This window comes from Megalops cyprinoides, chromosome 2 (assembly GCF_013368585.1).
Source record: "Megalops cyprinoides isolate fMegCyp1 chromosome 2, fMegCyp1.pri, whole genome shotgun sequence".
Lineage (NCBI taxonomy): Eukaryota > Metazoa > Chordata > Actinopteri > Elopiformes > Megalopidae > Megalops > Megalops cyprinoides.
Window position 1 is genome coordinate 1,772,807 of NC_050584.1, and position 12,599 is coordinate 1,785,405.

A 12,599-nucleotide genomic window follows, 5' to 3' on the forward strand; every position below is an offset into this window, starting at 1 on the left:
ATGGCCTGAGTTGATTGAAGTGGACCAGTGGTCTGCAGAGGTGCGAGGCTTTTGGTCACAATGGTCAGGGTTGCGACTGCAAGAACATCCTGCATCGGGTTTGGCATGAACCTGCTACAGGTGAGTCAGAGTGGCAGGTGGTGGTGCCAAAGGCGCTCTGAGAGGTGGTGCTAGCAATTAACCATGGCCAGGTGCACATTGGCCGCTTTAGGATGATGAAGACCCTGTGGCACTTGTGACAGGCTTTCTATTGGGGCAATGCTCGACGAGACATGGAGGATTTCTGTCAATGATGTGATGCCTGTGTAGCCCAGAAGGGCCTGTCTGATCTGCCATGGGCACCTCTGCAGTAGTACAGAGTTGGAGGGCTAATGGACAGAGTAGCCTTGGATATCCTGGGCTCATATCTCCCCTCAACCATGGGAAACCAATTTTTTTTTTTTTTTTTTTTTCCCTTGGACTACTTTATAAAGTGGCCAGAGGCACAGGCTCGCCCTGATCAGGAGGCCCAGGCAGTTTGTAACACGCTAGTAGAAGGTGTCTTCAGCAGGTTTGGGGTTCCCACTGAGCTCCACTGTGACCAGGGTCAAAATTTTGAATCTCAGGTGTTCCGTGAGACATGTCAGCAGTTGGGAATCCATAAGATGCGTACGATTCTCCTCCATCCACAGAACGTTGGATTTGTGGAAAGGTTTAATCACACATTAAGCGCCCAGTTAGCTTTGTTTGCAGCACAAGATCAGAAAGACCGGGATGCGAAGCTTCCAATGGTACTGATGGGCTGCCAGAGTGCAGTACAGGAGACCACCAGCTGTACCCCTGCACTGCTGATTCTTCACGAGCTTAGGACACCTCCAGAGCACCTGTATGGTTGTCTGCCTAATGCACTTCAAGCTTCTGTTGGCCCCGAGTATACCCGACTGTTGCAAGACCAACTGGATACAGCCCACAAATTAGCCAGGTGGCATGCCATGATGGCTGGAGCCAGACAGAAGCACCTGTATGACCAATACACCAAAGGGTGGGACTACAACCCTGCGGAACTGGTGTGGGTATATGGGCCCAATAGGGTGATAGAACGGTGCCCAAAGCTGGACCCCAAGTGTGTGATGGAACAAATTGGTGCAGTCACCTGCCGTGTGAGATTAGTGCCCCACAGTCGAGTATTGGTGATCCATTGGGATCGTATGGCCCCCTATCGCGGATGAAGCCATCCGGCTTTCACTCCTCAAAGGCCCCCAGCTTGGGAGCCTTCTTCACCTATCAGTGAAAGTTCCCATACATATGAACTAGTTTCCATATGTAAAGAAGCATGGTTGTCAAAAGCCTTCGCATTTTGCCAGTTTTGGCAAAACGGTGACATTTTCACCTTAAATTTTGTTAGGAATGGATTGAAATTTTGTAGAAATATTAGTTTGTAGAGCTCATTGTATAAGGTTTAACAAAAGTTGATTTACACCTCTATTGTCTAAAATGTTAAATAAAGTTTGTACATTGCCACAGCCATGAAATTGAGTTATATTCTACAGACCTAGAGGCAGCTGGGTGTGACTTGGGGATAGTAAGTTGTAGGTTTCTAAATGAACGGGGAAAACACAATAATACTTAGCAATAAAATGAAAAAGGGGATTTCTTAACACAACGGCTGAGTACTGTACATGTTAACAGTTTTGACAACCTGTGAGGGTACTTGCAACTTTTTACATAGTATCGTATTATGTAAGGCATATCACTTATCATTTCTGAGACTGTACTCTTTTACATTAGAATTGTTATAGTGTGTTTATTACAATAAGATGCCCTGAAAACATACTCAGTCGCTGCATGATAGGTATCTGTGTGATTGAAAAATGTGTGGTGTTTGTGTTTCTGTATTGCAGGCAGGCGTAAGGCCTATAACTGGCTGACTGGTTGCAGTGTGGACACTCTAGCGGAGTACTCCATGCCTTCCTCTGACTCCCTCTCCTCCTTAATGGTTTTTGGAAAGAAGACAGATCAACAGCAAGTCAGGAAGGCCATGGGGGCTGATTTTGGCAGAAAACACCTCTCAACAGATGAAGCAGACAGTAGGACTAGTGGTGTGCCTCATTCCACTGTGCTAATATCAGAGCAGCTTTGTAGTTATGATCTTGTTTTGAGGAGCCAAAAAATTGTAAAAGCTAAAATACACCCGTCATTTTCTGTTCTGGTTGTGCGATGACCACAGCCTCTAGAACTGTCTAGAAGTAAATAAACCTCTATAACAATGTGATCATCTATTAAAACCCTGGTAGTTTTTTCTGAAATGAATTTCACACCAACCAGTCATCAATTTATATTGTGCTGTTTTCACAGTCTTGCGAGAACAGCGTGCTGATATACTGAGGCTGAAAAGAAAGTTCCTAAAGGACCATGAGAAAGCCAGCATGAAATTTGCTAGGAAGGAGATCTTTGAACAGAAACAAGAGAGGGTAAGGCAGTAGGGGGGCACTCTTCTGCTTCAGTGCTTTTTTCTTTAAATTGAAAAACGAAGCAAAATCTTTGTAGCAGCTGAGTAGTACAAAATGGTAACTAAAAATGCAGCTTAGATTAGCTGGTTGGAGGTTAGTTTGGTATGTTATAAACAGTTCCATATTAGACAGATGGTATACTTTTAGGGTTACCCCAAAACAAATGCGAAATCAAGTTAGCCATTTACAGGGGACCCTCAGCGTTCACAGAAAATTCCATCCTGAGATCCCTATAAATGGGCAAATCTGCAAATACTGTCCTGTAGAATGTTGTGTGCAAAAGGCCAATTGTTTCCATCCAAAAAAGGGCATGAACTGTGATGTAATACTGTAATAAATGGTAATATGTGTGGTTATGTATTAACACTGTACTAGTCATCAGGTGTGGCGTTCCAGGCTACCAACAGTTAAACTCAGAACAGTATTTAGCTGGTCATATATTTTTACAGCATAACGTTTATAAACGTTATAAGTGTCCAGGTGAACATAGCAAGCTACTGCTGCTAACCTACAAGCAAAAACTAAGCAGCTCTGTTTTCATGCATCAAGACACAAACCCCCTACCAATTTAAAATAATGATAATAATATGTACAGCACTTTTCCAACATTGCAGCACAAAACGCTTCACAAAATTAAATCAAACAAAAAACAATGTTGATATTAAAATAATTAAAATAGAATTAGAGACAAGAGGTTAACATAAACTCAAGGTAGTTAAATGGACTAAACCTAAGAGCAATGAAATTATAAAATCAATTTAAGTGAATATAAATTAAGAGACTCATAAATGTGTGTGTTAGTTAGATTGGGGGTAATTACATGTGTAAGTGGTGGTGTTAGAGCCCCAAGAGTCAACTGGATTTGCTCAATGACATGCCTTTGACTACAAAGCAAAACGTCAGATTCATCAGTCTTTCTGTTGTCTGAATTAGGAATGCAGCAGTCCCCCTGGGCATTACAACATTGGATTGGTAATCCAAAACAAAAAATAGTAGTCCAGGACATCCAGACTACTGATTTGTCCATCCGTATGCAATGAACATACACAACATGTGAAGCAACTTCAACTGTAGGTTTTGGCTCTTCTTGGTCTGTGACCCTGGAACATAAGAGTGAGGCTAGAAACACAGTGTCACATTAATACTCAAAAACACTAATTGTGAATCCGTGAATGGTGAGGCTCTCCTTGACAGTACTTTCATAAGTGGCGGTATCCAGTATCACCATCAAAGTTAGGTTAGCTGCCATAACTGTGGAAGATTTTTTTTGTGGCACTTTCCCATTTGGCTTTTGATAGCTGTCCTTTTGCATTATGCAGCAGACTTCTGATTAGGGTCATTGATTCATTTTAAAATTATTTGGCAACTATTTAGAAAGTACAAGATTGCAAAAAACTTTGAAATTTATTGCAAAGTTCATGGTTATAATCAATATCATCTGTTTTTTGTTTAAAGGTTTTGTGAGTTGTATTATCAGTTAGTATTGTGATATTGCACAGTATTGTTTACGTTTACATATATTCATTTGGCAGACACTTTTATCCAATGCAACTTACAAGTGAGGGAGAGTATAACACAAGTAGAGAGCCACATAAGGAGTGAGTGTATTCTCAATATATTGAGTCAGAATCTGAGTCCAGCAGGAGTTTATTTGAACAGGTTCAGTCGCAAAATGTTCTTTATGGCACATGGTGAGTGTGGACATTCAATAACGGCTCTGATTTTGGTACCACAGGAGAAGGTGGCGGATCAGAAGGTACAGCGAGATGCCCAAGTTACCTTGTACCGCAACTACAGACTAGGAGACCTTCCCGATATCCAAATCCAGCACAGCAGCCTTATTGCCCCCCTTCAAGCCCTAGCACAGGTATGTTATTCCTTCAGATAATAACCCACAGCTGTGATAAATGAGGTCTCATTTTTCCTATGGAGTGTTTCTCAAATGAACTGTTGTCCATCAGATTGTATAATGTAGTTAAGCTAGCTAACTAGCAAGCAAACATACGGTACATTTCAATTATATAAAAGCTACTGCGACTAAATCAATATATTGCTTGGCCCTTTCAAACGTGACAGTGTTAAAATGTAATACAATGAATATGTTTTGTATTTGCGTGCTAACTAGCTGGTTACTGCATTTTCTGATAATGAGCTGGCTATTCAAGGAAAGGTAAATCCTATGCTTCTTTCCCAGCTATGTCATTGAACTCTATTATGAAGATTTCAAAAATGCTTGTAGGACAAAGCTCATATAGCATGAATTTTTCTCATGATTAAAATATTAAAGATCTGCAAATTTAAAGAGTTGAGTCTATTATCCAGACTTTTGTGTGCAAACCACCTTTACAGTTTTTTCACCTTTACAGATATATAAACACACAGGATATTTGTCTTTTTGGATAAGATAATTTTGCACAATGTGATGGAGCAATTCCTTCCGGTCCTCCTTGTAAAATTGCTCAGGCTGTACCAGGTTAATTTGGGGAGTGGCGCTGGACAGCAGTTTTGAGGTCTTTCCACAGATGTTCGATAGGGTTAAGGTCAGGACTCTGACTGGGCCACTCGAGGATGTCAGTTTTCTTCATTTTAAGCCAATTCAGTGTTGCTCTGGCAGTGTGCTTTGGGTCGTTGTCCTGCTGAAACCCAAACTTCCAAACTATTTATTTTTCCCTGCAGAGAGACCACACTCTTGCTAAGCAGCTCTTTAGCTCTCTGTTTGCTGGGATCTTGTTGGAAATGGGATCTAAATCTGCAGAAGAGAAGCAAAGAATCACTGAACAACTTCAAGAGGATATCAACAACTTCCTGGCCAAGAGCATGATTTACTTTCCTCCCTTTGTTGCATGTATTCAGGTTTGAGAATCTTTGTTCAAAATAAGTCCTAGGGTACATCTCTCCATTAATGCATTGGTAAATAATTGGTGAATGTTACAGTTTTACCAATATAGAACATTTTGGCAGTTATAGGATTATAGGCAGTTTTTGATCTCAAAAATCAAGTCTTTACATTGTGTGTTTGTCAAGAATAAGTTTACAAAGAAGTAACAGGAAAATGAACAGATTTTAAAACAGGAATCACCCATCCTTGTGGTAGGGATTTAAGAGGATTTATGTATTGTGCATTTTTCTACCCACAGGAAATTAGTTACCAACACAAGGAGCTTCGGGAGGTGCAGCCTTCAGGGGTAAGCTCCAGCTGTCTGGGCAGCCTGCAGCAACCTATGGGTATCCTACTTTTGGAGGAGAGCCTGCTGCGCGAATGTATCTCTGATGAGCCCCCTGTAAAGCGTGCTCGTATGCACAAGCAGCTTTCTCCTGACACAGAACGCTGGATCCACCTCGCCAAGTATGTTCAGGGTGTCCCCTTTATTCATTCCTTCATTTAAATGATTTGCCACATTTCACAATTTTCCTTTCACAGCTTCCCCATCACCGCCTTTTCAGAGGTACGCCTTTAGGCACAAAATTATGATTCAGCGGTTTTGTGTAGAGATTCAAGGAGAACCTGCTCGAAGCTTTTGGAGAATGGCGGCATGGAAAATTTATTATGACATACTGGAGTCTCAGTTGTTAATGTGTACCCCCTAACTACTTTCATGACTTTGCCTAACATTTACCTGGCCTCGTAGCAATGTTAGATTAGTGCTGTCTTGCAAGTAATGTTCAATAGTTGAAACTGGGAGAGTGTGAACTGTTGAAGACATTAAACTACCAAGGTAGGTAGGTAGCCAGTAGGTACAGTTCTAGATGTGTTCTAGCTAGGTAGCCAAGTTGAATATTCAACTGTGTAATGCTGTCCCCAGCCAGTATGGCACAGCTTTCAGAACTTGGTTGATTTGCTAGCTGGGATCATTTTTCAAGGCTAGAAATTGTTGATTTCAGTGATTTCAATGAGCTGGCTAGATAGATATATTAATGGCTTATACAGGAGAACATAGTCCATAAATTGTGTTTTTCTTCATCCAGACTATATAGGTCTTTGGGGGACTATGATATTGTGCGAGGTATCTTCAGTGGCAAGATTGGGACCAAACCCATCACCTGTGCTGCCCTGCAGGCAGAAGGAAAATGTGACTTTGCTGAAGCAGCAAAGCTCTATAATGAGGTAAAGCACTATACACTGGTGTATACACTGGGTAAAACATATCATTCACAATATAAATGTCCACAGTTTTGGTGCTGAAACACATACTGTACTGCTTGCAGTCAGGGAGCCAAACATCAACAGGCTATAGAGTGCAGTGGGGCACAGATGATGAGCCCCCGTTGGCTTCAGCCGTATTGGATTTTCCACCATATTGGAAAAATGAGCAGAAGTAGCATCTTCACATTTTTCACGTTTCTAAACTTACAAAATATCAATGTCATACATTGTTGGGTCAATTAGTGCCAGATTTTGTGGATTAAAACACTGGATTTTCTGCCATTCTAACATAAATTCCATATTAGTCATGCATTTCCATTTTGTTTGCAAAATGTTAATAAACCTTAAACCCACGTAAAACTTCACAGAAGTAATATATTTACAGGTCTTTCCTATTTAACACTTCCAAGGGTATCAAGATTTTCATATATAAACACCAAACATTTGAAAAATCTTGAATAGTTTGCCACAAATCCATACTGAATATGCATTGATGTGCAAGTCATTGTGAGTAGCTGTACACAGGCTGTAAGTAAAAAAGAAAAGAAAGTAAAAGTAAAAGAAAGAAAACATGAAAGATGAAAGAAAAGACGTGAAACTCAAGAAGAGAATTGAAAGAATTAAATTAATTCACTGAAAAATCATCTTGGAAAATGTTGGGTCATTTTTTATTCATGAATTTGTTCTCTACTTGTTCTCTTGACTAAATTGAAATGGAGCTGACCCCATCACTGATTAGCTGAAACATGACAGAATTATGTAATCCTAGTGTACAAGTCAGCAAGCTGTCAAACTGAAGCTTTTGTGTATGGGGTAAAAACAAGTGCATTTTCTTTAGTATGTGTATGTACAGAATGGCCATACCCTAACAGTTACCAAGTTTAATTTCTCCTGCAACAATGTTTTGATTATGCAAGACATACTCAGAAACCATGTTTCCATTTGGACAGGGCCATGCACAGATGCCTTGGGGCACGGGGGCTCAAATTTAAAAAAGGGCATGTTGTAGAAGTGTTTTGGGCTGGGTTATTGCCAGAAAGTGAGGGAACAGTCACAGTACTTTTGCTGAAAATAACAGAAGACCAATAAAAGGAAAAAATCACAGGAAGGAAAACAAACATGTATTTTCATTGTCTTTATTCAACTTTAATTCTATACTTATTTCACTACAATTACATTTACATTTACATTTATTCATTTGGCAGTTGCTTTTATCCAAAGCGACTTACAAGTGAAGCAGAGTACAACACAAGGAGTCACAATAATAGAAGTGCTGAATGACCAAGTTTCAATAGTTGGCTAGACAAGGTACAAGCTAGGCGGTAGAGACACAAGTGCATTAAACCATTTTAATTCTTTTTTTTTTTAAGGAAAACAGAGTTTAGGGCATGAGAAATTGCTTTAGATGGTAGTGATTCAGGTGATCTGGTGAGCGTGGAAGAGCTGTGTTTTCTGAGTATGGATGAAGTATGGATGGTCATTCCACCATTGGGGGACAACAGCAGAGAAATTTCAATTCAGTTCAATTCGATTTTATTTGTATAGCACTTTTAATGACACAAGTTGTCACAAAGCAGCTTTACATTGTTACTAGGCCTGAGACCCCCTGAGAGCAAGCCTAAGCTAACAGTGGCAGGGAAAAACTCCCTAATTAACAGGAAGAAACCTTGAGCAGAACCCGGCTCGGAGGGGGGAGCCCATTATGCTTCTGGCCGGCACTGGGCAGATAGAAGTAAGACACAAGACATAAGACATAAGACAGCTTTATTGTCATTGTACAGGACAACGAAATTACAGTTACTCCCTGGTATCAGTGCTGTGACAACATATAGTAAGAATTAAAGGCAGCAAGAATAAATATACACACACACACAAAAAATTCAAGATGAGTGGTGTAGAATATGACCGTAGTATGGAAATAAATAGATAGTAATAGCAATAAAGTGACTGTGCAGTGACAGGAAGTACTCCTAGCTGTTACATGTGAAAAAAGAGATTTACAGTGGTTGTTATTGCACATGCCGGTGTTATTGTATACATTGTACTATATTAAAGTGTGGTGTGCGTAGTCCATATTATTGCACAAGAGGAAGATTTGCATTGTATTGCCTATAATACTGACATTATTGCACATGTCCAAAGGTAGATATAACCTCACCAACCTACCGATTCCAATCTCCCTTCAAAAAAAAGACAAGCCCCAGGCAAACTTGACTTAGCCCTGGATCTTTTCAATAGCTAGAAATGTTCCTGACCCTAACCTTAACCATGCCAAGTATTTGGTTAGGAGTCTATCCACATTAGTTGCTATGTAAAATTTACCAGTTATGTGTATTTTTACTCTAAAGTGAGTAACTACTAACAACACTACCCAGTTTAAGATATAAAACTCCATTAAATTATATATATAGACCAGGAGCTGTCCTAATGTGGGTCCGAGTCTACAATTTCACACCAGTCTGGAAAAGTCAAATACACATCCTGTGGTAAAGTGCTTAAATCAGAGAAGAAATTAGCATAAATCTAATCTCTAAATGGGTGGAATTATCCAAATATTTACAATTTATAGTACATGGAAACCCATAATCACCAAACCTGAAGTACTCCTTATTGTTTGTGGACTTTCTTTGGAAGTGGCAGTGTTTAAATCACAAATTTGTTTCTCATTAAATGAAAATTCATCACTTCTCATTAAATGGACCCATTTTTGGGGGTAAAAGAAGATTAAAATTTTAAAAAAGAAGATTCTGAAGATTGAAGATTAAAAAAGAAGATTAAAATTACTCTTTGCAACTATATTTATTCTTGTGTATATTAAAGCCTTTTAGCAGGTATACTAAATCTCAACATGTTCAATTAAAACCTGAATGTAATTATTACAATTTCTTGTTCTCTTACAAAGGAGATATTTTATCTTGAATTTGTTCGGCAGGCTTTGAACACTGAAGAGTGGATGGATGGCGAGCCCACTGATGCAGAGAAGGATTTTTGGGAGATTGCTGCCCTTGAGGCCTATAGTCATCTGACTGAATGGAAATCTCTACAGTATTGCTGCACCGTCAACATAGATGATAGCGTTCCCATTGACCTGCAGAAGATATGGACCAACCCCTTCTACCAGGTATCAAAGGAAGAGTGACATTTGATGACAGTTGAATTGTGTATTTGAATTTGTACAGTGTTAGTCTAAATAAAAACAAAAAACAAATGATATGCTCTTATTAGATATGTTTCATTAAAAGTAAATAATACTGTGCTTTTTCAACTCTCTGTATATACTATTGCTACATTAAATGGTCATGGTATAATAGCCATTTCCTTGGAATGGAACAGACCGCTGGAAAAAAAATGATTTGAAATGGGATGTCTGTGTTAATTTTTGTTTCAAAACTGCTTATAAACTCTAACCTGTAGGCCTCCTCTATTGTAGCATTGTGTCATGCTCCAAAAGTGCACAGTAATCATCCAATACAATGGTCCAGCACAATTTGGATTTCAGCACAACAGTTTGGGGTAGTCAGTAACTGTTATTATTCTTAAATATTTTAATGCAGAATTGTTGGTTCTGCATTTGTGGTTACATCTGGTTATTTCAAAAGAAGTCAGATAAACAAATTTACCACGATGGCTAAAGGCAAATCCCCCATAACCTCTATTGTAGCCTTGCAGTCATATCCACAGTATAGCTGTGCCTTGGTATTACCCACAATGCTTTGCAAAGGCTACACTGAACAAATGTAGCTATAGAGTAGGCGTGATGCAATCGTAACAATGTTTCCCACAGTAGAGTTGAATTACAATTGCAGCACAAATCTTTCAGTATCCATACAGCTACATTTCTATCCAAATTGAATGAACTTTTTATACATTTCTCTAGATAACAAATCTGTGAAATGAGTAAATGTAGATGCAAATGCAGTCTGTAGTTACTTTTTTTAAATTTACCAGAGGAGTAAAAATATGCCAGGGTTTATATCTGATGCCCAGCAGTTAAGGGCTACAGAAATATGATAATGTATACATCAGAACAGTTTCATGTTTTTCAAATGATCTATTTAGCTGACTATAAACCTTGTGCTGAAGTACTGCTGTGTAATCTTGGTTCACTACGCACCATGTGCAGTTACTTTGTATTGACTAAAATAAGGCAATTGGAGACTTGAGAATTGTCCTGTTTGAGGTTCTCCATGTAACATTGTACTGTGGCTGTAGTCAGACTAATGTGGGATTTTTTTTTCGGTATCAGGAAGTCTATCTGCCTTATCTGATGCGCAGCATGCTGAAGCAGCTGCAGCTGGGGGAACAGAACCAGTCTTTGCTAAGCTTTGTGGACGGCGCCATGAAGGTGGAGGAGAGGAAGAACATAATGGAAAGCCAGTACAGCCAGGAGCTCAGCCTTCTCTACATCCTGCAAGAGGATTATGACCGTGCCAAGTACTATGTTAACAACAGCATGCAGGTTTTCATGCAGGTCAGACTTACAGGAACAAATGGAAAAGAATATTCTTTCTGACTAAGGTTTTGCCCGCTGTATAGTTATATTCTGTCTTGTTTTTTTTCTTCAGAACTACTCCAGTATTGATTCCCTCCTGAATGAAAGCCGTCTGATAAAACTTCACTCAGTGCAGGCTCTGACAGAGATACAGGATTTTCTTAATTTCATCACAGGAGATGGTAAGATCCTGCAGCTATTTTTGTATTTATTTATTGAAGATGGTGGATTGTTATCAGTCATGTTGAGATTTCATCTTTTTCTCAGTGTCACTGAATTCTCTCAAGAATGTAATAAGAGTTTGGACTGATCGATATCCTGACACCAAAATGGATCCAATGAATGTGTGGGATGATATCATAACATCACGGTAAGATGCATCATTTTTTGTAATTGCGTATCTAGGGTTATAATATAATGTAATGAATGTCATAATCAGAGCCTGTACATTTGACAGAATTATTTTTCAGTGACTAAAAATAAGTGCACACATCTTTGTGACACATTACCATTAGGATACAAGTATGATTATGAGTATTGTAAGAAGTAAAATAAATATAGATTCTATTGCTATTGGGGACTGAGCTGATTAGCTTCAACAGTCTTGCTCAGGAAATAATATATATCTGTAAAACCTGCACAAATATGTTAATAATTAACTACATGGATGAGAGACGGACTGTTCTGTGATGACACCCTGAGTGGAACTTTGCTGAGATATTAAATTATTTTGTTAGATATTCCATTATGGACAGATTACACAGTAGCTCTAAGTTTTTGTACAAGTTCCGCTGAAGTTTAAATGAAGTTTAACTCCTATACCTTTATTTCAGTTGTTTCTTCTTGGATAAAATTGCGGCGAGGCTGACGAGCTCAGTCCCCAGTGATTGCATGGAAGTGGATGGCGATGGAGCTGCTGAAGTAAAAACAGAACCAGACCGCCCAGAGGATCTGAGCACGCTGATCAAGAATTGCAAATTCAGCATGAAGCTGAGGATGGCAGACAGCGCAATGATTCAGGTGAACATTTAAGACGGACATCGATTCAGCTACGTTAATATTAGCCCGTCTGATGACTTTATGACCTTTGCTGCAACGTGTTTTTGATAAGCTGGTATTGACAAGATCTTGCTATCGCTTAGTCAAGCCACAGCGTATCACTAAGACAATGAGGCCTGAGAAATGACTCATTCCAAGCACAAACGCTGCAAGGCACACCTGTAGTTTTTGTTCATTTTCTTTATCGTGAATCGCACCCATTTTGACATCTTTTCCTAGACAGCCAGATGTATTAACGTTCACTGGCAGCGTGCAACATTCACTAATTTGTCATTTATAACTCATCAGACTCAAGGTAGAAGTGAAGAATTTTTGTAGCTGATCTGGTCCCTGGCGATATTTGCTTGCAGCTATGTTTATTTTTATTATGCCTCTTTTTATGCTGTTTTTTATAATTGCTGTAAAACCCAGTTTA

The 12,599-nt window shown here is 39.2% G+C and overlaps 1 protein-coding gene across 3 annotated transcripts in view; it reads left to right on the top strand.

The window, feature by feature from the left end:
- prkdc (protein kinase, DNA-activated, catalytic subunit) overlaps window positions 1-12,599 on the top strand; it is a 125,861-nt gene that overhangs the window by 86,015 nt on the left and 27,247 nt on the right. For 2 of the 3 annotated variants that reach the window (XM_036520687.1, XM_036520688.1), the window contains exons 59-69: window positions 1,881-2,078; window positions 2,335-2,450; window positions 4,225-4,356; window positions 5,166-5,342; window positions 5,627-5,835; window positions 6,456-6,594; window positions 9,566-9,754; window positions 10,880-11,104; window positions 11,199-11,307; window positions 11,393-11,495; window positions 11,959-12,145. In XM_036520687.1, the coding sequence (XP_036376580.1) occupies window positions 1,881-2,078; window positions 2,335-2,450; window positions 4,225-4,356; window positions 5,166-5,342; window positions 5,627-5,835; window positions 6,456-6,594; window positions 9,566-9,754; window positions 10,880-11,104; window positions 11,199-11,307; window positions 11,393-11,495; window positions 11,959-12,145 (1,784 nt within the window). The remainder of the gene's footprint in view (window positions 1-1,880; window positions 2,079-2,334; window positions 2,451-4,224; window positions 4,357-5,165; window positions 5,343-5,626; window positions 5,836-6,455; window positions 6,595-9,565; window positions 9,755-10,879; window positions 11,105-11,198; window positions 11,308-11,392; window positions 11,496-11,958; window positions 12,146-12,599) is intronic. The other variant, XM_036520689.1, reaches the window with a different exon arrangement.